Source organism: Chiloscyllium plagiosum, unplaced genomic scaffold (assembly GCF_037043375.1).
Source record: "Chiloscyllium plagiosum isolate Xiang-an unplaced genomic scaffold, Cpla_swu_hap1 HiC_scaffold_5, whole genome shotgun sequence".
Taxonomy (NCBI): Eukaryota; Metazoa; Chordata; class Chondrichthyes; order Orectolobiformes; family Hemiscylliidae; genus Chiloscyllium; species Chiloscyllium plagiosum.
Genome location: NW_028270143.1, coordinates 117095415 through 117122762, shown reverse-complemented (window position 1 = coordinate 117122762; position 27348 = coordinate 117095415). Strand labels below are relative to the sequence as shown.

Sequence of the window (27348 nt, the reverse complement as noted above, 5' to 3'; positions counted from 1 at the left end):
TTCATGTACCGCTGCAGTCATTGTGCTGTCAGGAGGGAGTTCAATCATTTTCACGCAGCACCAGTGAAGCAACAGCAATTTAATTCCAAGCTCACATGGTGTGTGACATAGAGTCATAGAGATGTACAGCATGGAAACAGACCCTTCGGTCCAACCCGTCCATGCTGACCAGATATCCCAACCCAATCTAATCCCACCTCCCAGCACCTGGCCCATATCCCTCCAAACCCTTCCTATTCATATACTCATCCAAATGCCTCTTAAATGTTGCAATTGTACCAGCCTCCACCACTTCCTCTGGCAGCTCATTCCATACCCGTGCCACCCTCTGTGTGAAAAAGTTGCCCCAAAGGTCTCTCTTATATCTTTCCCCTCTCTCCCTAAACCTATGCCCTCTAGTTCTGGACTCCCTGACCCCAGGGAAAAGAGTTTGCCTATTTACCCTATCTATGCCCCTCAAAAATTTATCACCCCTCAGCCTCTGACGCTCCAAGGAAAACAGCCCCAGCCTGTTCAGCCTCTCCCTATAGCTCAAATCCTCCAACCCTGGCAACATCCTTGTAAATCTTTTCTGAACCCTTTCAAGTTTCACAACACCTTTCCGATAGGAAGGAGACCAGAATTGTACACAATATTCCAACAGTGGCCTAACCAATGTCCTGTACAGCCGCAACATGACCTCCCAACTCCTGTACTCAATACTCTGACCAATAAAAGAAAGCATACCAAACGCTGCCTTCACTATCCTATCTACATGTGATTCCACTTTCAAGGAGATATGAACCTGTATTCCAAGGTCGCTTTGTTCAGCAACACTCCCAGGACCTTACCATTAAGATTAAGTCCTGTTAAGATTTACTTTCCCAAAATGCAGAACCTCTCATTTATCTTGAGGGGATAGCGTTCCAGGCAGTGATGGCAGTCTTCCTGTGTTTCAGCCACCCTGTACTTCTATTAGATAGATGTTGTGGGTTTGGGACCTGCTGCTGGAGGATTATTGACCAAAGATTGATGATGGTACTACTTCTTAAACTAATGATCTTTGAACGGCACTTATTTTTTAAAATCACTCCTTTGTTGCTTCTTTTATTCAGTTAGCCCACTTTAAAACTACATCGACAAATTAGGTACAAGCTCATTAGGTGTTTGTAGGAAAACAATGCTTGTCAGAAAACCCTGACAATGACCTGTCCATCTGTCTGTCCATCTGTAAAATAGCCTTAGCTGAGGAGAGATGCAGCTCACACAGTAGTTCAGTGCGGGCAATGTCACATTGTCAGCTTGGAACCTAATACTGAGCAGATGATGTTACAGACAGCTGATGTAGATTGAAGAGTATGACTTAATAATCTACATGAAGGCGTCTTGTGTGTGGTGACAATGTCCCTACCTCTCTGCCAGAAGGTTCGGGTTCATGTCCCTCCTGAACGTATCTCCTTGGATGCTGCCTGAACTGCTGTGCTTTTCCAGCACCACTAATCCAGATTCTGTTAGCTAAAGGCATTAGAGGATAGAGTCACAGAGGTCTACAGCATGAAAATAGGCTCTTCAACCCAACTTGTCCATATTACCCAGTTTTCATAATTAATCTAGTCCCATTTGCCTGCGTTTGGTCCATTATCTCTCGAAATACCTATTCCATCCATGTATTTGTCGAAGTATTTCTTAAATGAAAAAGTTGTATGCACTTCCACCACTACCTCTGGCAGCCTTACACAGACACTCCCCACCCTCTGTGTGGAAACATTGCTCCTCTGGACCTTTTAGTAGCTTTTCCTCCCTCACCTTAACCGTATGTCTTCGAGTTTTAGACTACCCTAACATGGGGAAAAGCTGTAGGCTGCCTACCGTATCTATGCCTTGCAGGATATTATAGACCTCTATAAGGTCACCCCTCAGTCTCCTACATCCCAGGATGTGGGACAAAGAAAAGTACACGGGCTAGACCACAGATCAGCTGCAATCTCATTGGTTGGGAGTGACACAGGCTTAAAGGCTTGAATGGCATCTTCCTGTTCCTGTGTTCCAGCACTCGGCTGGTTTGGCAGCATCTGTTTTCACAGGATGAGGGCATTGCTGGTTAGGTCAGCGTTTATTGCCCATTCGTAATTGCCCAGATTGCAGTTAAAAGTTAACCACATTGCTGTGAGTCTGTAGTCACGTGTAGGCCTGACCTAGATGGCAGTTTTCTTCTCTAAAGGACATTAGTGAACTGGATGGGATTTTTCAAACAACTGACAATGGATTCATGGTCATCATTAGACTCTTAATTCCAGATTTTTATTGAATTCAAATTCTAGCACCTGCCTTGGTGGGATTTGAACTCAGGTCCCTGTGGTGTAAAATTATGTCCCAATACATGTGTGAATCATTATGCAACACATGTATTGGGCCAAGCAGTGGAATGTGGTGAAAGGGTTAAAATTGTGTCCCAATACATGTGTGAATCTAACCGAAAATGGAAGGTGTCGCTTGGTCCCGTGTGAATCTTGTTATACACCTTCCCGTGTGAATAACCAGAATGGAATGTGTTTTTTAGCCTTGCTCTGCTCTAACCGAAAATGGAAGGTGTCGCTTAGTCCCGTGTGAATCTTATTATACAATTATACACCTTCCCGTGTGAATCGTCTTATCTGTATGTAACCAGAATGGAATATGTTTTTTAGCCTTGCTCTGCTGTTCACATGAATGTTTATATCTGGAAAAGAGTATATCAGCTGGAGAAGTCTCCAGTTCGGTAGAGTCTGCTCCGGGGTTACGTTTAACCGCCGAGCGTGGGTTGTTGGCAACCGCTCTACGAGAACTGACGGCTCCCAGTTTTGGTAACATGTAGAGTGAGTATAAGCCAGACCCGTTGTAAGTACGAGACTGGTTGTGGTGACACTGCGGGGAATAAAACACTTATATTCTAGCAGACTCGCCTCTTGGCTGTTTGTTCTGTGTCAGACTACTTTCCTGCGAGCCTGGTCCTTGACCTTGAGAATTTTTTAAAACATTTTGGCGTAGCCGGCAGGATCAATCGCAATTGAGGAAAGATTTTGATACAGAACAATGTTTTGGAAAAAGGCTAAGAAACCAGAGGAACAAACTGTGGAGGTCCCGACCGTCCCGGGATGGCATGGGCCGTGGCATGGCGTGGCAGTTTGTTTGAGAAATGGTGGGGGGCGACCGGAGGACTGGGAGGCCGAGGGCGTAGGAACCCCAGGGTCGCTGCTGTCCACCCTTGAGAGGATCCCAGTCCTGCCGAAGAACCCATTGCCTGGGGTACAGCGGAGGATGTGGGCCTGTGCGGCGGCTTGTAGACAACAGTCAGACAAGCGCCAAAAAGCTGAAGCAGAATTAGCCCTCCTGAAACATGAGCAGGGACTCAGTTCGGGAGATGCCTCTATGTTGAGGCAGGAAATTATGAAGGTAAAAGCTGAATTGACAGCATTAACTGAACTAGCAGGACGAACTATTATGTATCTGTCTGCTAAGAAACGGAAAGAGAAAAGGAAGGTCCCTCGAACCCCGGACCCGGTACAAGTACGGGCGTTTGTAGCCCAGTTAAATAACGGGGATCGGTGGGATATCGATCATTGGGATGGGAACATTTGGGGAGATTTAGATGATCAGTACGAAGAGGACCCACCCGTACTCCAAGCTAAACCAGTGGTTAGGAGAAAGCAGGTTCAGAGACGTCTCCCAGTGCAACGGGAGGTAATGTTAGATGAGAAAGGAAACCCTATACGGAATGAACAAGGGGAGGCAATTATGCATGAATTACCGCGGGCTCAGCCTCCCGCAGAATTCTCTGAATTAACGGAAGACTTCACTACCGATGAGGTGCTGTTTATCACCCAGAAAACCCGACGTAATCCTGGGGAGCCGTTAGAGCTATGGCTAATTCGGCTCCTCGAGGAAGGGGAGCAACAAGTGCAGGTAGACTATCAGGATGCTCCCAAGTTTGGTGGATTAGCAAAGGATGCTGCCATAGACCTGGGGTACCGCAACCAAGCCAAGGATATGGTAATAGATCGCAGTATGGGGACCCTATTTGGGATGTATGCCAGGGCAGTGGCCGAACAGTATCCCTTCCCGTCCGATTGGCCCCCCTTGGAAGGAACTTGGACAACGATTAAGGAAGGGGTTCAGAGGCTAACCCGTTTGTGTGTGCGGGATGCCCTGTTGCTGGGAGTGCTGGACGAGGTAGATAACACAAATGTTAGTAGACAGACTAGAGACCACCTAGTGAAGACTGCCCCCCCCCATTATAAACCACTGTTATTAACCATAATGTTGAGTGGACGGGGAGAAACCCTAGGAGATGCCCGTAGTATGATGAGGGAGATGGGTGGTTTGGGGGATTGGGGACCCACAACCCGTGCTTCTCAGGGGGGCACGGAGGGGCGTCGCCCTGAGGCTCGGGCAGGGGGAAAAGTAAACCCTAATCAAGGAAGTAACCAAGGCCCCTCACGGCGTGCTTTGTGGCAAGCTTTGATACGGGCGCAGGTCCCAGCATTGGAGATTGATGGCCTACCTACACCGGAATTAAAAGACTTATGCAGACGAAAGGGACTGAAGGTGTCCCGGGTAGAGACGGAGTCCCGACCCACTATGGAAGACCTAGTGGAATTACTAACACAAAAATGTCAGACACGGGGTCCGGTTGTTAATGAGCCTCGAAGGGGTAGAACTTCCACTTCCCAGCGGTGGGAATCCTCGGAGGACGAGGAGGAGGAGGAGGTACGGCCTCCCCTCCGAGAGTGTTATAAAGTGGATAGGCGTGGCCGGAAACCTAGTAAGAAAGGCAAGAACAAAGAAGGGCGAGGCAAACGTCTTTACCCAGTGCTGTCTGGGGAAGATGAATGGGAGGAACAATAGGAATCGGGCCAAGCCCCAAGGGTTTGCCCACGAACGAGCCAATGGTCAGCAGACGACATTCGACCTCATGTATCATTGACTATCTATTGGCGCAAATCCGTCCAAACCGTTATGGCTCTAGTGGACACAGGGGCGGAGGCCACCTTAATCTATGGGACGCCCCATAAGTTTAAAGGAACCCCAGTCACGCTGGTTGGGCTGGGAGGTAATCTGATTGAAGGAAAAACAGTACAATTGCCCCTAAAGATAGGTACAATGCCCATTAAAACTTATTCAATTATCATTACACCGGTTAGAGAATGGATCCTGGGAATGGACATTCTGGCCGGTTTAACACTTCACCTCCAACAAGGGAAGTTTGAATTTGGAATCACGAAAATGGCTTTGCGCTGTAGGACGGTGTTAGTGGGAAAGGTTAAAATGGACCCCTTCCCCATCCCGATCGCCGATCGCGTAATAAGTCTTAGACAGTATAGGATTCCCGGCGGACATAAAGAAATATCCGCCACAATTAAGGATTATTTGGAAGCGGGAGTGCTTAGGACATGCACCACGGCGTGGAATAACCCCTTATGGCCCGTACATAAAGCCGATGGGTCATGGCGGATGACGGTAGATTATCGGCAACTAAACCGTCACACTCCGGCCTTGACGGCAGCGGTCCCGGATGCCGTCACTATTATAGGACGAATCCAACATCATCCAGGGGTGTGGTACGGAGTAATTGATTTGGCTAATGCCTTCTTCACAATTCCTATTCCCGAAGATAGGCAGGAACAGTTCGCATTCACTTGGGAGGGTAGACAATTCACGTTCACGCGACTGCCCCAAGGATATCTGCATAGCCCTACTATCTGCCACCGGATAGTTGCAGAACACTTGGCTGCCTTTAAAGTGCCTGACGAAGTGATGATCTCGCACTATATTGACGATATGATGATACAGGGGACAAGTCAGAAGCAGGTTCAGGAATTGCTGGACCAACTGGTTCAACATATGCGAGGATATGGGTGGGAGATCAACCCAGCCAAAATCCAGGGTCCCTCACAAACGGTAAAATTCTTAGGAATCGTGTGGAACAAGGGGGAAAGGGAAATCACTGCGAAAGCTAAAAATAAGATTCAGGTCTTTGCCGTCCCTCACACCCAGAAGGACGTGCAGCAATTTATTGGGTTATTCGGATTCTGGAGACAGCATATTCCCCATTTAGGACAAATTTTAAAACCTCTGTATCGAGTTACGAGGAAAAAGGCAGCGTTCGAATGGACGGAGGTCCATCAAACTGCATTTGAAATGGCCAAGCAAGCGATACAGCAAGCTGTATCCTTGGGAAAGATACAGTCAGGACCTGTAGAACTGCAAGTCTCAGCACAGGGGGATTATGCCAATTGGAGCTTATGGCAAAAACAGGAAAGAACCCGTAAGCCACTGGGATTTTGGTCCCGAAAATTACCCCCGGCAGGGGAACGGTATACCCCCTTTGAGAAACAGTTATTAGCATGCTACTGGGGCTTGGTGGAAACCGAAGCCCTGACCATTGGACATGAAGTGATCATGAGAACAGCTATCCCTATTCTTCCGTGGGTACTTAGTGACCCCACTACCCACCGAATAGGAACTGCCCAAGAGAGCAGCATCATTAAATGGAAATGGTATGTGTCGGAGAGAGTGCGGACTGGACAGAAAGGAGTGTCAGTCCTACATGAGCAAGTGGCGGAGGCCCCTGAGGAAGGGGAAAAGCGGTTTGAGGTGATTGAATACAAGGAATCACCCGTTAAGATGGGAAAACGGTATGATGAACTGACCCCGGATGAACAAGCCACGGCTTGGTTCGTAGATGGGTCAGCCCAATGGAAAGCGGGACAGCGTAGATGGAAAGCTGCCGCCTTTAACCCAAAACAAGGCACTACCCTAGAAGAATTAGGGGAGGGAAAAAGTAGTCAGTGGGCAGAATTAAAAGCAGTGCATATGGTAGTCATGCAAGCAGGGGTCATGGGAGTTTGTTTGTTCTCTGACTCGTGGTCAGTGGTTAACGGCATGACACAATGGATGCCAACTTGGCAGGCCAATCAGTGGATGATCCAGAATAGGGAAGTGTGGGGTAAACAGTTATGGGAAGATATATGGGAGAAAGCTCAATACCTGGTCATATACATCACCCACGTAGATGCCCATACATCTCGAAATGATGTGGAAGCTCTACATAACCGATATGTGGATGGTATCGTCCGAACCATGATGGTGCAAAGGGGCACCTCAGTGGACCTAGCTAGATGGGCACACCTTAAGGCTGGGCACTGGGGAGTGCAAGGAACCTTGCACTGGGCTCGAGACCGAGGAATAGATCTTATGGTAGATGATGTTAAGACTGCAGTAAACCAGTGTGAGCAGTGTCAACATCAGCGGCAGGGAGTGCCCCAACACATGATGGGACATATCCATCGGGGGGATGGTCCGGGACAGAGCTGGCAAATGGACTTTGTGGGTCCCTTACCCTCCTCACAAGGATGTAACCACATATGTACAGCTGTGGACACTGTGTCTGGGGTTTTGGTAGCCCATCCCTGTCGTCACAACAATCAACAGGCTACCTTGCGATGTTTAGATTTGATTGAACAATTTTATGGATTGCCCATACAGGTCCAGAGTGACAATGGCTCCCATTTCACAGGAAGGGCGGTAAAGCAGTGGTGTCACGATAACCACGTGGAATGGGTTTATCATGTACCCTATCACCCACAAGCTGCGGGACTTATAGAACGAATGAATGGGCTTCTGAAGTCCTCACTACGAAAAGCAGGAGGTTGCAATGACTTAACGGGTTGGAGGAAGCAACTAATTCGGGTGGTGAAACAAATTAATAACCGCCCATTAGGAAATGGGGTAACACCCTTGAATAGGATGATACGAGTATGTGATACCCCAAAGACTCAGCCTATTAAAATGTGGAAATTCGCTGAGGAAGCTGATATTCCCGTAAGGGCCACGCCGGCTTCGGCTGGACTGGACCTACGAGCACTAACTGCCCAGACTTTGATCCAACAGAAACCTATGGTGATTAAGACCGGGTTAGGATTGATTTGTCCCCCTGGAACCTATGGGCATATCCTCCCGCGGTCGGGACTGTCACTAAAGGGGATTGATGTGATGGCAGGCGTAATTGACGCAGACTACCAAGGGGAGTTGGGGGTGATCCTGGTCAACATCACCGCTGAACCTTACGTGATACAGAAGGGGGACAGAATAGCGCAATTGGTCATTAAGCCATGTAACCTTACAACGGTGGAAGAGACGGGAGCTCCCGTTACGGGGGGATTTGGGTCTACTGACACTAAGGGGGCCAAGGTATGGGTGCGCCAGACGACCGGCCCCCCCAGGCCGGCCGAAATCATAGCACAGGGGAAGGACAGTCTGGTCACCATTATGTACCCCGGGGACCCGACCTGGGCAAACGTCCCGGCGAACCAGTGCTACTTACGTGAGACCTAAATAATGTTGTAATTGCTATGCACCCGCAGGCTGACCCTCCGCCTTGAACATGGGGTGGTCATGGGGATTGCGACTCCTATTGGCGATGTTCGCGATCGGATGGCCACTCCAGGGCATCGGTATCACGGCCTAGACGCTGGTACCGGTCGCCCGCCATGAGGTGCGGTGGGAGGCCAGTAGCCAGCGACAGACGCAGGACGATTTTACATGTGAACCCGGTCAGCAGTGCGTTGTTCTGACTCTCACCAGCGACTGTCAATTGTACACGTGTGCACAGTGCTACATGCGCCGGGATGGGGAAAAATATGACATATCGTTCATACCGCCTAATTGCACCCTGGTGGTAAATGCCCAAGTCAAGACGTGTTTGTGGGACCGACGCACCCAGACATGCGGGACAACGGGGACTCATTGGAGCGTCACAGCTCGGGGGGAAGATCTGTGGCTGCGCAATGCCACCGATATTCGGAATCGTCATCGATTCATGTGGTTAATAATGGTACTGCCCTCGACGAACGCCCCGTCTGAGGCGTTATTAAACCCCACGCGGGGCGGGCCAGCCACGGGGGGCGTGCGGTCGCATCGAACACAGTTGGCCCCTATTATGTCAACTTGTCAACAGATGGCCCGGGCGGTACTGCACACTGATGTTCATTGGCGGGTACAGTTGCCCCTCATACCCGAGTGTCATACCAAGAGGCGGCGACGAGCGTGGTACAACACCCTGCTGGGAGGCGCAGGAACTGTTATGGGTATCTCGAATGCCATTGACTCTGAGGTAACCCGTACTAAATTATCTAACACGGGACAGGCCACCTCACAAGGACTACATACTATTGGAAGGTGGATGCCATCCGTAATGATGACTCAAGGAGAGACAGCTGAAATAATGATACGATCTCTGCAATGGGAACTGGATGTCTGGGGTGCCACTCAGGAACTGTTTGAGAACATTACGGCTCAGTTAAATTGGACTGCCTGTCATATTCAAATGTTGCATGCTCAAATACAGAAAGAACGCTTTTTGCGTGTGGTAACATCCCCCAATGTACAGGCGTGGAGGGGACTATGGAATGTATCTGAGAAATTGTGGATGATAACCCATCCAGAGCGAACATGGTGTAACGCAACTATGTGTAACGGATACTTTGTTACCATGAATGTAACCCACACTGTTACGGTCTGTCGATATTATGTATTACCAGTGATTACATCTTCTGGATATTATTTTCTGAAGACAAGGGGACAGTGGTTTAGCCCGGATACCAATATTACCTATGATCTGTCCGCTTGTGAACAGACTGATCAGGGGAAAACTTGCCTACTGATGGACAGGTATCGGGACCCTTGCTTGACTAAGGGAACGGCCCTGTGCGAATGGACTGTTGAGACTCCAAGGGACATGATGTGGCAGATTGGGCCACACACGCTCTGTGTGGCTACCAATAATCCACATCCTATGCTTCCCTCAGCACCGTTCTCGGGATGCCTCTCAAATGTCTATCAGTGGCACTGGCAGAATCACACCTATTTGTTGACCACTTATAGCAGTGCTCGCCACTTTACCAAGGTGCAGTGGAAAGTGCTGAGGAATCCCTGGAACATTTCCCTGGATCGGTTTAAGCGAGCATTGGACCGATCCGAGGAGCTTAAGCAGATATTACGAAAGCATCAAACCAATGTCACCAAGGTTACGGTGTCTACCTTTATACATGGACAGGAGGTAGTACATGCTGCCCGTGTAGTGGACGTGGAGTCAGCTCATCATTGGTGGGACATATTGAGTGGTATGTCTTCCACTGCGGGGACATTCCTGTTCCCACCCTTGTCGGTCCTGGTAGCGGTCCTGGTGATTTTAACATGCTGTAATGTCCTGACTTGCTTGTATATTTGGCGTGTACGTAGGCGCTTGTTAGAAAGAATACATATGGGCATAATGTAACACATGTATTGGGTCAAGCAGTGGAATGTGGTGTAAAATTATGTCCCAATACATGTGTGAATCATTATGCAACACATGTATTGGGCCAAGCAGTGGAATGTGGTGAAAGGGTTAAAATTGTGTCCCAATACATGTGTGAATCTAACCGAAAATGGAAGGTGTCGCTTGGTCCCGTGTGAATCTTGTTATACACCTTCCCGTGTGAATAACCAGAATGGAATGTGTTTTTTAGCCTTGCTCTGCTCTAACCGAAAATGGAAGGTGTCGCTTAGTCCCGTGTGAATCTTATTATACAATTATACACCTTCCCGTGTGAATCGTCTTATCTGTATGTAACCAGAATGGAATATGTTTTTTAGCCTTGCTCTGCTGTTCACATGAATGTTTATATCTGGAAAAGAGTATATCAGCTGGAGAAGTCTCCAGTTCGGTAGAGTCTGCTCCGGGGTTACGTTTAACCGCCGAGCGTGGGTTGTTGGCAACCGCTCTACGAGAACTGACGGCTCCCAGTTTTGGTAACATGTAGAGTGAGTATAAGCCAGACCCGTTGTAAGTACGAGACTGGTTGTGGTGACACTGCGGGGAATAAAACACTTATATTCTAGCAGACTCGCCTCTTGGCTGTTTGTTCTGTGTCAGACTACTTTCCTGCGAGCCTGGTCCTTGACCTTGAGAATTTTTTAAAACAGTCCCCAGAACATTATTAAGGCCTCAGGATTAATAGTGCGGCAATTGGCCAGTACCTTCAAATCTGTTGAGAAAGGCAAAACCATTTCAGAAACCACAACTGGGGGAGGTGCAAAAGACATGGAGCATCCTAAAATGCTTGATGCATTTAGTCTGAGGTGGACTCAGACTAAAAGAATATAGTTGCATGTTCCAGACAGCCTCAGCTGCTAATGCAACAGTGCAGCAGCTTTTAATGAAACCTATTCAAAAGTGTCTTCTCAGGAACTGTCCACTTTTCTCTCTGCAGGATGACAGTGGGAGACATCACATACTGTCCCTTCGGCTCTATGTGCTGTGGGGGGTGTGGTTTTATCACAACCAGATGGAGAAAGATGCTGTGCAGAACCTAAATAAGGTAAAATGTTTAGCTTTAGTTAAAGAGGAAAAACTCCAGTCGTCTTTTTTTTGTAAGTTGGTGCATGATCTGCATTCCTACCCTGAAGGTAAAAGCACTTGTTGATGGTGTAGTTGGTGATGGGTGCATTAGGTGGGGGTCTCCTTCAACAGCAACAACAATGAAACCTGCAATTTCCTTTAACAGAATAAAATATCCAATGGGGAATGATTGCAATACAAAATCTGATGCTGAGCTGCAAAAGGAGGTGGCCAAAAGCTTAGTCAAAATTGGTATGTTTAAGGAGAAGACAAAGCTCACAAGGTTAAGGGGGTAATTCCAGAGTTTTGGAAGAAAAAGCATGTCCGCAAATATTGGAGCAATTAAAAAGAGGGAGGTGCTAAAGGCTGGAACTGGAAAATCACAGCTATCCCTGAAAGTTGTTGGGCTGGAACAGTTCATAGTGATCATGATGAACAAGTCCAAGGAGATACTTGAAAACAAGGTGAGCACCAGAAATGAACACAGAAATTGCTGGAGAAACTCAGCAGGACTCGAAGCATTTGGGGAGCAGGAGAGCAGAATTAATGTTTCAGGTCCAGTGACCTTTCTTCAGAGCAGGATTTGAAACGTTACCTCATTTCTCTCTCCGCAGATGCTGCCAGATGTCAAGTTTCTCCAGCAATTTCTGTTTTTGTTTCAGATTTTCAGCATCTTCAGTTCATTGTTTGATGATGAAAGGTTTAAAGGTCAGCAAACACAACTGCAAAATCATCCACAACATAATGTAATTTGAGACCTTGCTATATGGGGCATGAAAAGTGATACAACTGTATTAATATTGATGGAAAAGATTTTAAACAGGTGAGGGGGGAAAGATATAAAAGAGACCTACGGAGCAACTTTTTCACACACAGGATGGTACGTGTATGGAATGAGCTACCGAGGAAGTGGTGGAGGCTGGTACAAATGCAACATTTAAAAGGCTTCTGGATGGATATATGAATAGGAAGGGTTTGGAGGGATATGGGCTGGGTGCTGGCAGATGGGACTAGATTGGATTGGGATATCTGGTCGGCATGGACAAGTTAGACCGAAGTGTCTGTTTCTGTGCTGTACATCTATGACTCTAAATGGCGACTGATGATCTTCTGGATGTGGATGCTGGTGAGATGGTAGTAAGGACGAGGGGAATCCTATTGCTGTTGCGGGAAGGAAGGGAGGGGTGAGGGCTGAAGTGCAGGAGATGTGTCAGACCCAGTTGAGGGTCCTGTCGACAATGGTGCTGGAAGAAGGTGGACGTTTCGGAGACTCCCTTGTTGAAATTGGCCTCATCAGAACATATGAGACAGACAGTGGAGCTGGGAGAATGGAATGGAGTCTTTGCAGGAAGCAGGGTGTGATCATGTATAGTCCAGGGAATTGTGGGAGTTGGTGGATATGAGTGGCTGTGGGAATGGAAACAAAGATGTTGAGGAAGCTGCTGAATTCAATATTGAGTCCTCAAGTGCTGAAGCGGGAAATGAGGTGTTGTACCTCCAGCGTGTGGTGGAATTTTCTGGAACTCTGCCACAGACCCATGAAAGGAATCAGAGATGGACCACAGGTGAAAGAGAGGGCAAGGTAGGACTCTGTATCCTCCGGACTCAATATCGAGTTCAACAATTTTAGGGCAAGAACTCGCCCATGTTCTAGCCCCCTACTCCACACACCAGGCCTTGTTGTCACAGTCTGCCATTACATATTACCTATTGTTAGCCACGAACAGTCTGCAATTACAACTATTCACCCTTCCAGTCAGATCATTAACAACTCCTGTATCTGTCCAACTGTTCATTTTTTTTTTTAGATTACATTACAGTGTGAAAACAGGCCCTTCGGCCCAACAAGCCCACACCGACCCGCCGAAGCGCAACCTACCCATACCCCTACATTTACCTCTTACCTAACACTACGGGCAATTTAGCATGGCCAATTCACCTGACCTGCACATCTTTTGACTGTGGGAGGAAACCGGAGCACCTGGAGGAAACCCACGCAGACACGGGGAGAACGTGCAAACTCCACACAGTCAGTCGCCTGAGGCAGGAATTGAACCCTGGTCTCCAGCGCTGTGAGGCAGCAGTGCTAACCACTGTGCCACCGTGCCGCCCACTTTTTCTTTTTCATTCAATCACCATTTAGCTTTCCAAATTCCATGGAATACAACTCTTAGTTTTAATTAACCCCTCCTACTATCTTAACCTGCAGTTAAATCTCTCTCTTTGGGCTCTTGCATTTACTCCTTACCCCCTGCCCCCACCCTGCATTCTGTATATAAACCAACATTTTCCAAGCTACCATCTATTCTGAGGAAGGGTCACTAGACCCAAAAGGTTAATTCTGATTTCTCTGCCAGACCTGCTGAGCTTTTCCAGCAATTTGTTTTTGTTCCTGATTTACAGCATCCGCAGTTCTTTTTGTTTTTACTTAGCCTACTGCATTCACTGCTCACAATGCGGGTCTCATTACAATGGTTAGACTGAGCGCGCAACAGGTCACCACTTTTACTGAGCACCCCCCACTCCGCTTGTAGGATATGGCCCCAACCTGCTAGTCATGTGCCATTTCAATGAACCATCTTGCCCTCGTGCTGATATTTCCATCCTGGGTCTGTGGCAGAGTTCCAGAAAATTCCACCACAAGCTGGAGGTACAACACCTCATTTCCCGCTTCAACACTTGAGGACTCAATATTGAATTCAGCAGCTTCACAGCATGAACTCTGTGCTCCATTTTACTGAGATTAATGCGAGTGAATTAATTATGAAGTGAATGAGTTAGTGTAACTGAAGGAGTTGTTTGTCCCTCTTCAATCTATATTCAGGCAGAGATACTACTGGATCGTTTGAGATTGGATGATTCAGACGTGGCTGACCTTGTAAATCAAGGATTCACCATCCGGGAAGCTCGACTTGCCTTACGGGCCACTGAGGGCAACATCGAGGATGCCAAGATGTGCATTAGAAAAAGAAGGGAGGTTAGTGCAAGTCATTGTTTCACATGAAGGCGTTAGCACTTTGAGAAACAGACTGCAGAAGTCAATCAGAGAATCATAACAGTGCAGAAAGGGGCCATTTGGCCCATCAAGTCCATTCTGACCCTACAAAAACATCCCACCTAGACCCAGCCCACTACCCCTGCATTTCCCATGGCTAATCCACCAAACCTGCATATCTCTGGACCATGGGAGGAAACTCACGCAGAGTGCAAACTTCGCACAGACAGTCGTCAGAGGGTAGACTCAAACACAGATCCCTGGTGCTAAGCCACTCTAATCCTTTCTGAAATAGTAAGGTTCCACTGTTGCAAATTGTACATGTCTCAATGTGTCAAATGGGATCCAGTCCCCAGTCCACGTATCTATTGGTGAGATTGTGGTTGTGATTTGAGTTAATGGTGCCCTCCCTTCCCTTCACCAAGAGGGTCTGAAGGCCTCCATCTCCAACAAATGGTGACATGCAATGATTCATGTATCTTCGTTGCCAAAAGTGAACTTAAATCATCATTTAGGAGAAAGTGAGGACTGCAGATACTGGAGAGTCAGAGTTGAAAAGTGTGGCACTGGAAAAGCACAGCGGGTCAGGCAGCATCCGAGGATCTGACGTTTTGGGCATAAACCCTCAGGGCTAATGCCTGAAAGGTTGACTCTCCTGTTCCTGGATACTGCCTGACCTGTGTACTTTCCCAGGCCCACACGTTTCGACTTTAAATCATCGTTTAAACATACACCAGCCAGTGGAATATTTTGGAGAATGGCTCACTGATGATGTAGATACCCTTTTTACATTGCAATGTTGCTGCTGGTCTTAGCCTCATCAGGGAGATTGGAGCTAGAGCTTTTACATCTGGGAAAGATTTCCATCACGTAGACTCCATTTGTTAAACTCTTGCCAGAAACCATCAGCCGCTCTTAAGTGAATCAACTTTTACTTCCTGATTTCAAACAGAGAGCTCAACAGCAAAAGAGAGAAGTGGATGAAAGAAGACAGCGACTGAGCAGACGGGCTACAGAGAGTAGTACTGATGTACCCGAGGAGAACAGGAGGCCTGATCAGGGAAACCAGGTAAAATTGAAGTCATGAGAGTGGATAGATTTACACGTTACACGAGGTGATGAATTCCTTCGCAACTTTAACTGGGCTGTTTACAACAACGTTAAAAATCACACAACGCCAGGTTATGGTCCAACAGCTCTATTTGGAAACACTAGTTTTTCGGAGTGCTACTTCTTCATTAGGTTGTGGAGAATAAGATCCTGAACACAGAATTTACAGCTAAAGGAGTCCCGGGTCATGGAGATCTGATACATTAAACAATTTTAGATTAAGTCTTTCATCTTTTAGCATGGGATATGCTGGTTTCTGTTCTTTGCTATGTAAATCCCAGAACTACTTTTAAATTAAATTCTCAAGATAGCTCAGTGTTTCTAACAGTAGGTGTGAAGTTAGTCTGTGTCCCAATGCTGAGTCACTGACAAACCCTCTGCATAGATTTACGTGGATTAATGCAATTTTTGAGCAAAATAAAGTGTAATTCTGTGAAAACAAATTGGACTAAAACCTGGTGGTGTGTAATTTTTAACTTGGTGAAAGTGAGAACTGCAGATGCTGGAGATCAGAGTCGAGATTAAAGTGGTGCTGGAAAGGCACAGCTTGTCAGGCAGCATCCGAGAAGCAGGAAAACTGACGTTTTGGGCAAAAGCCCTTCATCAGGAATGAGCCGAAACGTCGGTTTTCCTGCTCCTTGGATGCTGCCTGACGTGCTGCGCTTTTTCAACACCACTCTAATCTAGACTCTGATTTTTAACTTTGTCCACCCCAGTCCAAGTTGTGTTTATAACAACAGCAACTTAGATTTATCTAGCACCTCTTCATAAGAGCTCTATCAGGTAATATTCGACAGCAAGCCACAGATAAAGGTAAAAGGGACCGGTGGCCAAAACCTTGGTAAATGCCTCTTAAAGAAGGAAAGAGAGATAGAGAGAGGATTCTAGCTTTGGCTGCAGCGATGGGGTGATGGGAATGGGACATGTACCATGCTCGAGGTTTGGAGGTTGCAGTCACCGAAGTGGTTTCGGGGATGGAGTCGGGTGAGGCCATGTCTCTGTGTGATATTGAATAGCTATGGTATTCCTGAATTGTTGATGTTTGTAGCCTCGTAGGCCAAGGCAGCTTGATTGTTTCTGGCCTCATTAAAATGCAGTTTCCTATCCTACCAGCTGATGGGGGCGAGATAGATGCTGACAATTCCTGAAAGTCAGAGCAGGTACCTAGTGACATTTAGATATTTATTGGCTAGTATTTATCTGGTTGAATTTTTTTGTCAATGGTAACCCGCAGGATGTTGATAGTGTGGCATTCAATGATGGCAATCCCACTGAACGTTAAAGGGAGAAGTAGAGATTCTCTCTTGCTGGAGATTGTCATTACTTGACACAAATACTGCTGACCAATTATTAGTTCAAGTTTTGATATAGTCCAGATCTTGCTGCATTTGGGTATGGACTGCTTCAGGATCTAAGGAGTTGCAAATGATTGCTGCTGGATCAGTTGTTAATTTTAAATGTGAGAGTGATATAATTTTGCTTAACATGTAAAAATGGTACGACAATAATCATGGGTGATTTTAATCTTTGTACAGACTGGACAAACACACATTAGAAATAATACATTGTGAATTGATTCCTGGAGTATGTGCAGAATTTTTTTTAGACCAGTGTATTGAGGAATAAACTGGGGAACGGGCTATCCTAGATTTGGTTTTCTGCAATGAGAGGAGGTTAATTGTCAACTTGTGCAGAGTTCTTTAAGGAAGAATGACCATAACATAGAATTCTTCGTCAGGATGGAAAGTGAAGTAGTTCAATCTGAAACTAGGATTCTAAGTTAAACAGAGGAAATTATGAAGGGGTGAACTGGCTATAATAGCTTGAATAACCTTAATAAAAGATTTGATAGAGGATGAGTAATGGTTAATATTTAAAGAACAAATGCATGCATTGCAACAGTTATGCATTACTTTCTGATACCAAGAAACAAAATCAAAAGTGGCCAGACCATGGCTAACAAAATAAATTAAGAATAAGAAAAATGAAAGATATACGGTTGCTAGAAAAAGTAACAAGGCTGAGAATTGAGAGCAATTTAGAATTCAGCATAGGAGAATGAAGAAGAGATTGAAGAAGAGGATCAAGATGAAATTTGATAATTGTGCAAAGAGCATTAAAAGTCACTGTAAACGTATCTCTACAAAGAAAAAAAAAGTAAAGGCAAATATAGGACCCTTCAGTCCAAAATGGGAGAATTGATAATGGAGAACAAGGAAGTGTTAGAGCAATCTCCTTTATTGGTCAAAGCATTGAGTATAGGAGTTGGGAGGTCATTTTGCGGCTGTACTGGACATTGGTTAGGCCACTTTTGGAATGTTGTGTGCAATTCTAGTCTCCCTCCTCCAGGAAGGATGTTGTGAAACTTGAAAGGGTTCAGAAAAGATTTACAAGAATTGGTAGGTCTGAGCTATGGGGAGAAGCTGAATTCGCGAGGACTGTTTTCCCTGAAGCCTCAGAGGCTGAGGGGTGACCTTGTAGCGGTTTATAAAATCATGAGGGGCATGGATATGGTAAATAGTCAATGTATTTTCCCTGTATTGGGGAGTCCAGAACTAGAGGACATAAGTTAAGGGTGGGAGGGGAAAGATTTAAAACTGACCTAAGGGACAACTTTTTCATATAGAGGGTAGTGCATATATGGAATGAGCTGCCAGTGGAAGTGGTGGAGGCCAGTACAACAGAATAGAACAGTTTTAGAGGGATATGAGCCAAATGCTGGCAAATGGGACTAGATTAATTTAGGATATGTGGTCAGCATGGACAAGTTGGTCCAAAAGGTCTGTTTCCGTGCTGTATATCTCTATGGCTCTATAACTGAACAGCTACTTTAGTTCTACATTCATGGAAGAAGACACAAATAACTTTCCAGCCAAGCATCCAATGAGAAGGAAGAATTGAAGGAAATTAGTATTAGTGAAAAAGAAGTACTGGGGAAATCAATGAGGCTGAAAGCTAATAAATCCTCAATGCCTGAAAGTCTACAGGCCAGGGCACTAATAGAAGAGGCCATGGAAAATAATGGATGTACTTGTTACCTTCTCAAGTTCTGTAGATTCTTGTAGCAGTCCGAGCAAATTGCATACTGTAAATGTTATCACACGATTTGAAAAAGGAGGAAAGAAGAAAATGGAATTGCAGACTGCTGAGATTAACATTGGTAGTATTAAAAATGCTAGTATCTATTATAAAAATTGCAATAATCAGAAACTTAGAAAATACCAATAGGATTAGACAAAAGTAGCATGGCCTTATGAAAGTGATATCATGTTTGACAAACCTATGGGAATTTTTGAAGCTGCAATGAGTATAATAGATAAGGGAGAACCAGTAGATCTAGTGTATTTTCAGGAAGTTTTTGATAAACTCCTGGACAAGATGCAAAATCAAAGGACATGGATTGTTGGTAATAATTGACATGGATTAAGTACTGGTTGGTAGGCAGGAAACATTAGGAATAAATAGGTTTTCTTTGCAACAGAAGATGGTGGCTGGTAGGTACAGCTTGAATTAATGCCCAGGCTCTAACCATTCATAATATATACCATCAATTTGGAAGCGGGAATCAAATGTAATATTTCCAAGTTTGCTGATGACACAAATCTAGGCAGGAGTGTGTGTGATGAGGAGGATGTAAAGAAGCTTCAGGAAGGTTGAAACAAGTTGAAGGAATGGGCAAAAACATGTCAAATGCATGACATAGTTAAGTGTAAAGTTGTCCACTTCAGTAGGTAAAGCAGAATGACAGAATTATTTAAATGGTGATGGTTTGGAAATGTTGTTAAACAAAGGCATCTGAATGTTCTTGTATGTCAGTCACTGAAATCAAGCAGATAGGTATAGTGAGCAGTTCAGAAAGTAAATAGTTTGTTGTCTTAATTACAATGGGGTTTGAGTACAGGAGCAAGCAAGTGTTTCTGTAGCTGTACAGCATCATGGTAAGACCATACCTGGGATTTTGTGCAGTTTTGGTCTCTTTATCTAAGGAAAGATATGCTTGTCATAGAGGGAGATGCAACCAACGTTCACCAGACTGATTTCAAGAATGGCAAAATTGTCATATGAGGAGAAACTAGTATTTATTGAAGTTTAGAAGCCTGAGAGGGATTTAATTGAAACATTTAAAATTCTGAAGGGGCTGGACAGACAGGATGTGGGGTTGTCTGGATGTCCAGAACAAAGAGCCATGGTCTCAGGCTGTGGGGTAGGCCATTTAGGACTGAGATGAGGAAAGATATCTTCACACAGAGGATGGTCAACTTGTGGAATTCTCTACCATATGAGGCTGTGGAGATCAAGTCACTAAACATATCTAATAAAGAAACAGATTTCTAGACCCAAAAGGCATTAAGAGATATAGGGAGACAGTGTAAGTAGGGTGTTGAGATAGAGGATCAGCCAAGATCACATTGAATAGCACAGCAGACTTGATGGGCCAAATGGCCTATTCCTGCTCCTACTTCTTTGTTTTAAAGATTTAGGGGATATGGGACAAACTGGTTAGGATGCAGATCAATCATAGTCATTAAATGAGAGATCAGGCTCAAGGAGCTAAATAATCTACTCCTGTTCCTAAAATTGAGTTGAATTGAATTTGAGAATTAACATCATTATTAGCATGCCTTCACTTTAGAAACAATTACAGAGCCATTTTCTAAATGTACGTTTTGAATTGATGTAACAGAATTCACTTTCGAACACAAAAGTGCTAACTGCTGATGAAAACTCGTCTTCAGCCTCACCAGCCCCTTCCTCTCCACCTACAGGTAAGAAAGCAAAAGTGAATAAAATAATTCTGCAAAATGTACTGCCTGTGGTGTAACTGAGAGTGACAGAAGGGACATTGCATGTATGTCTTCCTCACTTGCCCTTGCCCGAGGGACAGAGCCATATTTATATGGAGTGAGAGTCATTCCTCCTTACTGACATCACATCCACACTGGGTGCATCGGTACCTGTCTCAAGGGTTCTATAGGAACATACTTAAGGAGCTCCAGCTATCCAGTGTACTTTCTGTTTAATTTCGTACATCAGCTGGATGGCAGATTCTGTGAACTCCTTCCCAGAAATAGCAGTGCAACAATCACCTTCCTGAGTACTCAGACCATTCATCCACTTGTATCAAAGGGAACTTGCAGCAGCCTTTCATATTTATGAAGAATTTTCAAATTCAGCAATAGATACACTGAAAACGTTAGATAAACAAGAGCGAGCACAGAAATAATGGGATATGTTGGTAAGAATTCAATTAAGTGGGAGGAAGATCATGTTGAAGTGGTACAAATCCTTTGAGCCTGTACAGGTTTTGCAAAATTCAGTCAAATTCCAGTTTCATCTCAACAGCCTCCACCATTTAATTGTTGAGTCTGCACTGTCCGTACATATTTATCTCATTCCTTCCACTGAAGATCAAATCTCTCTTTTAATCCTGCATCTTGTGCCTTGGCATTTTAAAAAACATGCTTGTGGTTGTGCCTCAGATCAGCATGAGAATAAGCGCGATCATTTAGGGGACAGGTTAAACCATCTGCTCTCAAACCTTCTCCCAATCTGAAGGAGTGCAGTGAGTTTTCCCCTCCTACTCTGACAAGTATTATGGGGTTGCATGATGGCTCAGTGGTCAGCACTGCTGCTTCACAACACCCAAGAATGTGGATTCAATTTCACCTTTGGGCGACTGGCTTTTGGAGTTTGTACATACTCCCTATGTCTGCGTGGGTTTCCTCCCACAGTCCAAAGCTGTACAGGTTAGGTGGACTAGCCATGGAGAATGCAGGGTTAAGGGATAGGCTATTGTAGTGGGTCTGGGTGGGATACTCTTCAGAGGATTGGTGTGGACCCGATAGGCAGAACGGTCTGCTTCCACACTGTAGGGATTCTATGAAAAAAAAGGATCCCTCAGCCGACACTGCCTATACAAAAAAATTGATCATTTTCACACTGCTGGTCCTGGAATCTTGCTGTACACAAGTTAATTGCACAACTCACCAAAGCACAATACCCTTCTCAAAGTGCTCAATCGATTGTTAAGCACTTTGGGATGAGAATGTGAAGCGTGCTATATAAATGAACTTAAATAGGTCTTTCTTTAACATGTAGATTGATACATTTGTTTCTTTATTATCAGATACCCAAGACAGTTCTGAGGTTGAGGACCTTCAAGAAATCCTGGCATTACTGCCTGAGGATAATGATGACTACATCAATGTGACCTTGGAGGATGAGGAAGCTGTCATCTCTTCCTATAAGGTCTTGCTCACTAATAAAGGCAGTGAGCTGTGTGAAGAGGCCCCATCCACCCCAAAAAAGGGAAAGACTGAGCCAGAGGTTAATGCTCCCCCATGACACACTGAGATCTGAACCAGACCCACAGCAGGCTCCAATGAGTAGCATTCCCCCATTTCCCACCTGCTGTGTGAAAGAGTGCATTAACACAGCTTAGTGTTGCTTATGCACAGCCTGCTTAATCCCTGCTGTGAAAAATTCCAGTTGCTATGTGTCACTGAGCCTAGAGAGAACATTTTTAATGACTAGCCAACATGTGCAAGTCCAAATGTCATTTAGACCTCACCACAAACAGATAAGCATGACCCACCCAATAACCTGGATGAACTGCAAACGTGACAAAGGCTGTACCCACACCCCCACAATCATTCAGGGGGCATCAACCTTCATTTCACTTCAAGATCACTCCATTACTTTGCACACTCTATTTTCTCAGGAACATGTGACCTCCTGATTTTACTTACATGTGGGTGAAATTCATGTAATAATAATATAAGTTTATTCATGCCTTCTTGTGATTTTTGCTAATTCTCCTCCGGGTCCTCCATTTGGTGTCATTCACAATGTTAGAACTTGCTGAGATTCCCTCCCTAACAGCATTGTATTGACATCAAATGGATTGCTGAAATTCAAAATAGTGGCTCCCCAGCAGTTCTTCAAGGGTAACTAAAGATGAACAATGAAGGTTGGTTTTGCTACCACTACCACACCCAGCTGAAGAGCGTAAAACAAAAATACACCACTTCTGGTATGGCACGGTTGTTCAGTGGTTAGTGCTGCTGCCTCACAGCACCAGGGACCCAGATTTGATTCCACCATGGGGTTACTGTCTGTGTGGAGTTTGCACACTCTCTCTGTGCCTGCCTGGGTTTTCTCCGGGTGCTCCAGTTTCCTCCCACTGTCCAAAGATGTGCAGGTTAGGTGGATGGGCCATGCTAAATTGCCCATTGTATCCAGGGATGGGCAGGTTAGGTGGGTTAGCCATGGGGAAAGTGGGATTATGGGAGTAGAGTGAAGTGGAGGGTATTTGGGTGGTTGCTCTTTGGAAGGTCAGTGTGGACCCAATAGGCTGAATGATCGGCTTCCACACTGTAAGGATTCTATGATTCTGATTTACCATAATCACTTCAGTTGGCTTCACATCACCAACAGTTTTGCCATTTAATCTCTCCCTGCTTCAGTATTATCAAAAACCTTCCCTTTGTACTTTCTTTCCATCCCCACTCTTTCATGTTCTTCAAATTGATTTCATTTCTAGCTTTTTTCCAAGTCTGATGTCTCCAACGTAAAATAGGAAAATAGTATGGCACACCAACAAGAAGAAAAATCCACAAAGATAAACCTAAAATGGCAAAGCTGTTTCTCTCTCCAGAGATGCAGTCTGCCTGAATGTTTCTAGCATTTTCATTCTTTTATTTCCAATCTCTCTTCCCCCACCCCCACCCTCCCGGATTAAACTGGCTAGCCTGGATATGCTGGGTTCATCCTTACACATGTTAGAATAAGGGTGTAACATTTGCAATTCTATACTTCTCTGGCACCATTCTGCTCTCAAAGGAAGTTTGGAAGATTACAGCCAATACCACCTCAATGTTCCTAATGGGTCACTCTGATTTCCAAATACCAAGTCACTTTGGACTGTTGTCACATGCATATGTGCTCACAAACACGCACGTGTTCAAAATACACACGGTAAGAAACACACAGATGCTCACAGACAAACACACGGTCACAAACACACTCGTAGATATGCACAAATTCACAAATATACACACAAACACACACACATTCACAGTCAGACATGCTCACAAACATGCACACATGACCATAAACACACTCACAAATACATACGTTCTCACTGACACACATGTACTAGCAAACATACACATGCTCAAACACATTCACTCACACAAACATGCACGTACACACAATCTTCTCTTCATCTGCCAATAGTGAACCACCCTTTATGCTTACAGATTGTATACCTGTCCTGTCTATTCAGCTGATGCATCAAATCTAAACTGCTGCTGATAAACTTTAATAAACAGTTTTAAAATGACTCCTGAGTAGTTTGTTCTGTCTGTGGTACTTGTGTTCCTCAGATCCAGAATGTTACAGAACTTACAGGATGTGTATTTGGGCTGGAGGTCCTCCCAATACAGTGAATAGTTTCCTAGTAACACAATGCTAGTACCAGTGTGAAACGAGTCATGTATAGTGATTTGATCATAATTACAATTCTCCAACTGCTGTCAAAAACACAGCAATGATTCCTATCAAATCCCATCAATGACCTAAATGTAGAGGATTATAAAGGGCAGAGGGGAGATGGGGAAGAAACTGCATAGCTCCCTTTGTGGGGAGTAACACTGAGTAAAGCCTTCTCTTCCACAGTCCTTGAATGCTTCTTTTTATCCAGATATCCTGATTTTATTAATGAATGTTGTTAGTCATTGTACTTCAAACACCCTTTCAGACAGTGAGGACATTTTTGTGAGCTGTGTCTAAGCTTGCAAGGAGAATCAGGGCATTTTTACCAAGTGGGTCCTCATACGACAGACCGCTCACCAGATGAAGAGAATAAGGTTTGTTATGAATCATAGTGTCGTAAAGATATACAACGTGGGAACATACCCTTCGGTCCAACTCATCCATGCCAATCAGATATCCAAAATTAATCCAGTCCCATTTGCCGAATTTGGCCCATATCCCTCTATTCGTATACCCATCCAGATGCTTTTTCAATGTTGTAATTGTACCAGCCTGGAGTTAATGGAAGAGGTTAGTGGTTTATGATGATACTTGTCATCTCAGTGTTTATACCCTGGTGAAACCGCAGCACAGCACGGTGACTGCTCCAGTACAGAGGGTCGCTGCTTTGTTCCTGGTCACCTGCAGCTGAGCTGGTAGCACTTCCAACTCAAAGTCAGAAAGTTGTGATTCCAAAACTAACACCAGGATACTCAGCACAAAATCTAAGTGCATTGGAATGGCTCTGTATAAATACTACGACCACTTTCATTTATACAGAACTTTTGATCAAGGAAATTGGCTCAATTAATTTCTTTGGATAGTTTGTTTGGAACTTAATTTGGATTAATGCGAGTTTTTGCATTTTGGTAAAACAAACAAGGACAGACATACACAGGTAAAAGTAGGGCCTTGGGTAATGTTGCAGAACAGAGAGACAGGGGTTTCAGGTACATAATTTTTGAAGTTTACATCACATGTAGACAGGGTGGTTAAGAAGGCATTTAGCAGGCTTGCCTTCAATGTTCAGACCTTTGAGTGCAGGAGTTGAGATGTCATGTTGAGGTTGTACAAGATGTTGATGAGGGCTCTTCTGGAATACTGTGTCCAGTTCTGGTCTCCCTGTTATAGGAAGGATATTATAAACTTAAAAGGGTTTAGAAAAGATTTACCAGGATATTGCTGGGAATGGAGGGTTTGAGTTTTAAGGAGAGGTTGGATAGGCTGGCAGTTATTTCACTGGAGGGTAGGAGTTGAGAGGTGAGCTTATAGAAGTTGATAAGATCATGAGGGGCATGGATTGGTTGAATGAAAGATGTATTTTCCCTGGTATTGCGGTTTTAAGACTAGGGGGCATATTTTTAAGGTGAGAGGAGAAAGTTTTTAAAAAGACATGAGGGACAATTCTTTTTTACACTGAGTGGTTTGTTTGTGGAATGAACCTGCTGAGAAAGTGGTGAATGTGGATATGATTCCAACATTTAAAAGACATTTAGATAATTACATGAGTAGGAACTGTTTGGACGGATATGGGCTGAGTGCAGGCAGATGGTACTAGTTTAGTTTGGGATTATGGTCGATGTGGACTGGTTGGACTGAAACACTGTTTTCGTGCTGTATAATTTTATGACTCCATAAGGGAGCAGCTGGCCAGAGTTGATTGGAAGGGAGCCTAGCAAGGAAGACAAGGGAGCAGCAATGGCAAGAATTTCTGGGAGTATTTAAGGAAGCACAGCAGAAATTCATCCCAAGGAATAAGGAACATACTAAGGGGAGGATGAGGCAATCATGGTTGACAAGGGAAGGCAGGGACAACAAACAGCAAAAGAAAAGGCATACAATGTAGTGAAGATCAGTGGGAAGTCAAAGGATTGGGAATTATCAATGTACCAGGCTCCTACTTATAGATACATTAGATAATGGCTAAGTTATGTTCTTCATGTGCTCATATTCATGTGCTGTCAAGATTCTGTAAAGTTCTAATATGCTTTACTTCTGTCCACAATTTGCTATTTATGCTCATTGATGTGTAGCTCTGTGACCTCATTGCAAAATTGCTACAGGGTCCTGAAACCCTCACACAGCAACTGCTGCAGGTGAAAATGCCACCCCTGTCCATCACAGATTGTGGACATCAAACAGACTGTAGAGCTTCCATTATATTATTCCAAACCCCACCTTCACTCCAGCAAAGCATCATTGTGCTAGGCATATCTTTCTTGTTTGTTGGTTTATGTTCTCCAAGAGAATGTGAGGGTTGAAAAGTGTGGTGCTGGAAAAGCCCAGCAGGTCAGGAAGCATCCAAGGAGCAGGAGAGTCGAAGTTTCTGGCATAAGTCCTTCATCAAGAATTCTGTGGGGTTTTGGGGGGGGAGCGGGCGAGGGTGTTGAGGTGGAAGTGATGAAATCGACGTTGATGCCGTGTGTTTGAAGGGTCCCAGTTTCCCATCAACTGAACTGATATAGCCCACCATTCTTCCTCTTTCAAACTTCACTGTAATGGAGAGCAAAAGAGAAAGAGGGACTTGCATTTGTTTAACACCTTTCATGGCCTCATTATATCTTACAATAAGTGAAGTACTGTTGCTTGAAGTCACTGGTATAGTGTAGGAAATATGGCAGCCATTTTACACACAGGAAGACTCCACAAATGGTAATAAGTGCCTCAGGAGATCATTTATTTTTAAGAAATGTTGATTGAAGAATAAATATTGACTAGAATATTTAGCTTTCTTCTAAAAAGAGTGCAATGGGATTTTTATTGATCCCCAAGAGAAGGCAGATATGGTTCTGGTTTCAAGTCTCATCCACAAGATCCGACTTTGACAATACGTCTGTCCCTTGATCAATATTGCACTGGAATGTCACCCTCAAAAAACTGCAAACAATCTAGAGTAGGACTTCAACTCACCACCTTCTGATAGAGATGTAAGTGTTACTGAGAGAGAGAGATAGAAAGAAAATAATCATACAATACTTTCACATCTTTACCTGTGTTATAATTCAGTCACTCATTCTCTGTGGCAGGAAATAAATAGGCCCCCTCTGAGCAGTTTCAATTGCTGTTATCCAGTGTTGCCATCTTGTGGCCATTCAATCACATTGCCAGTGGGAGGCTCAGCTTAGATTCTGAGCTGAACGCTTTGAGTGGAGCCGCATCTCATAACCTTTGGACTGAGAACATTACCAAGCCAGCCTTGGCTGACATTTCTCATTGCAGCTAACCAATATCAAGCTCCAGTTTCAGTATTCCCTGGGTGTGGGTAGGAGCAGTCTCTGCTCTGTCATAACCTGAGTCCCTACATCCTACC

The 27348-nt window shown here is 44.8% G+C and overlaps 1 protein-coding gene across 1 annotated transcript in view; it reads left to right on the top strand.

Moving 5' to 3' along the window:
- Positions 1-23847, top strand: part of LOC122550130 (NEDD8 ultimate buster 1-like) — a 67914-nt gene extending 44067 nt beyond the window's left edge. The window contains exons 9-13 of the mRNA XM_043690759.2: positions 11271-11378; positions 14223-14375; positions 15346-15462; positions 20188-20269; positions 21631-23847. Of these exons, the coding sequence (XP_043546694.1) occupies positions 11271-11378; positions 14223-14375; positions 15346-15462; positions 20188-20269; positions 21631-21848 (678 nt within the window). The 3' untranslated portion in view covers positions 21849-23847. The remainder of the gene's footprint in view (positions 1-11270; positions 11379-14222; positions 14376-15345; positions 15463-20187; positions 20270-21630) is intronic.
- Positions 23848-27348: the final 3501 nt, after the last annotated feature.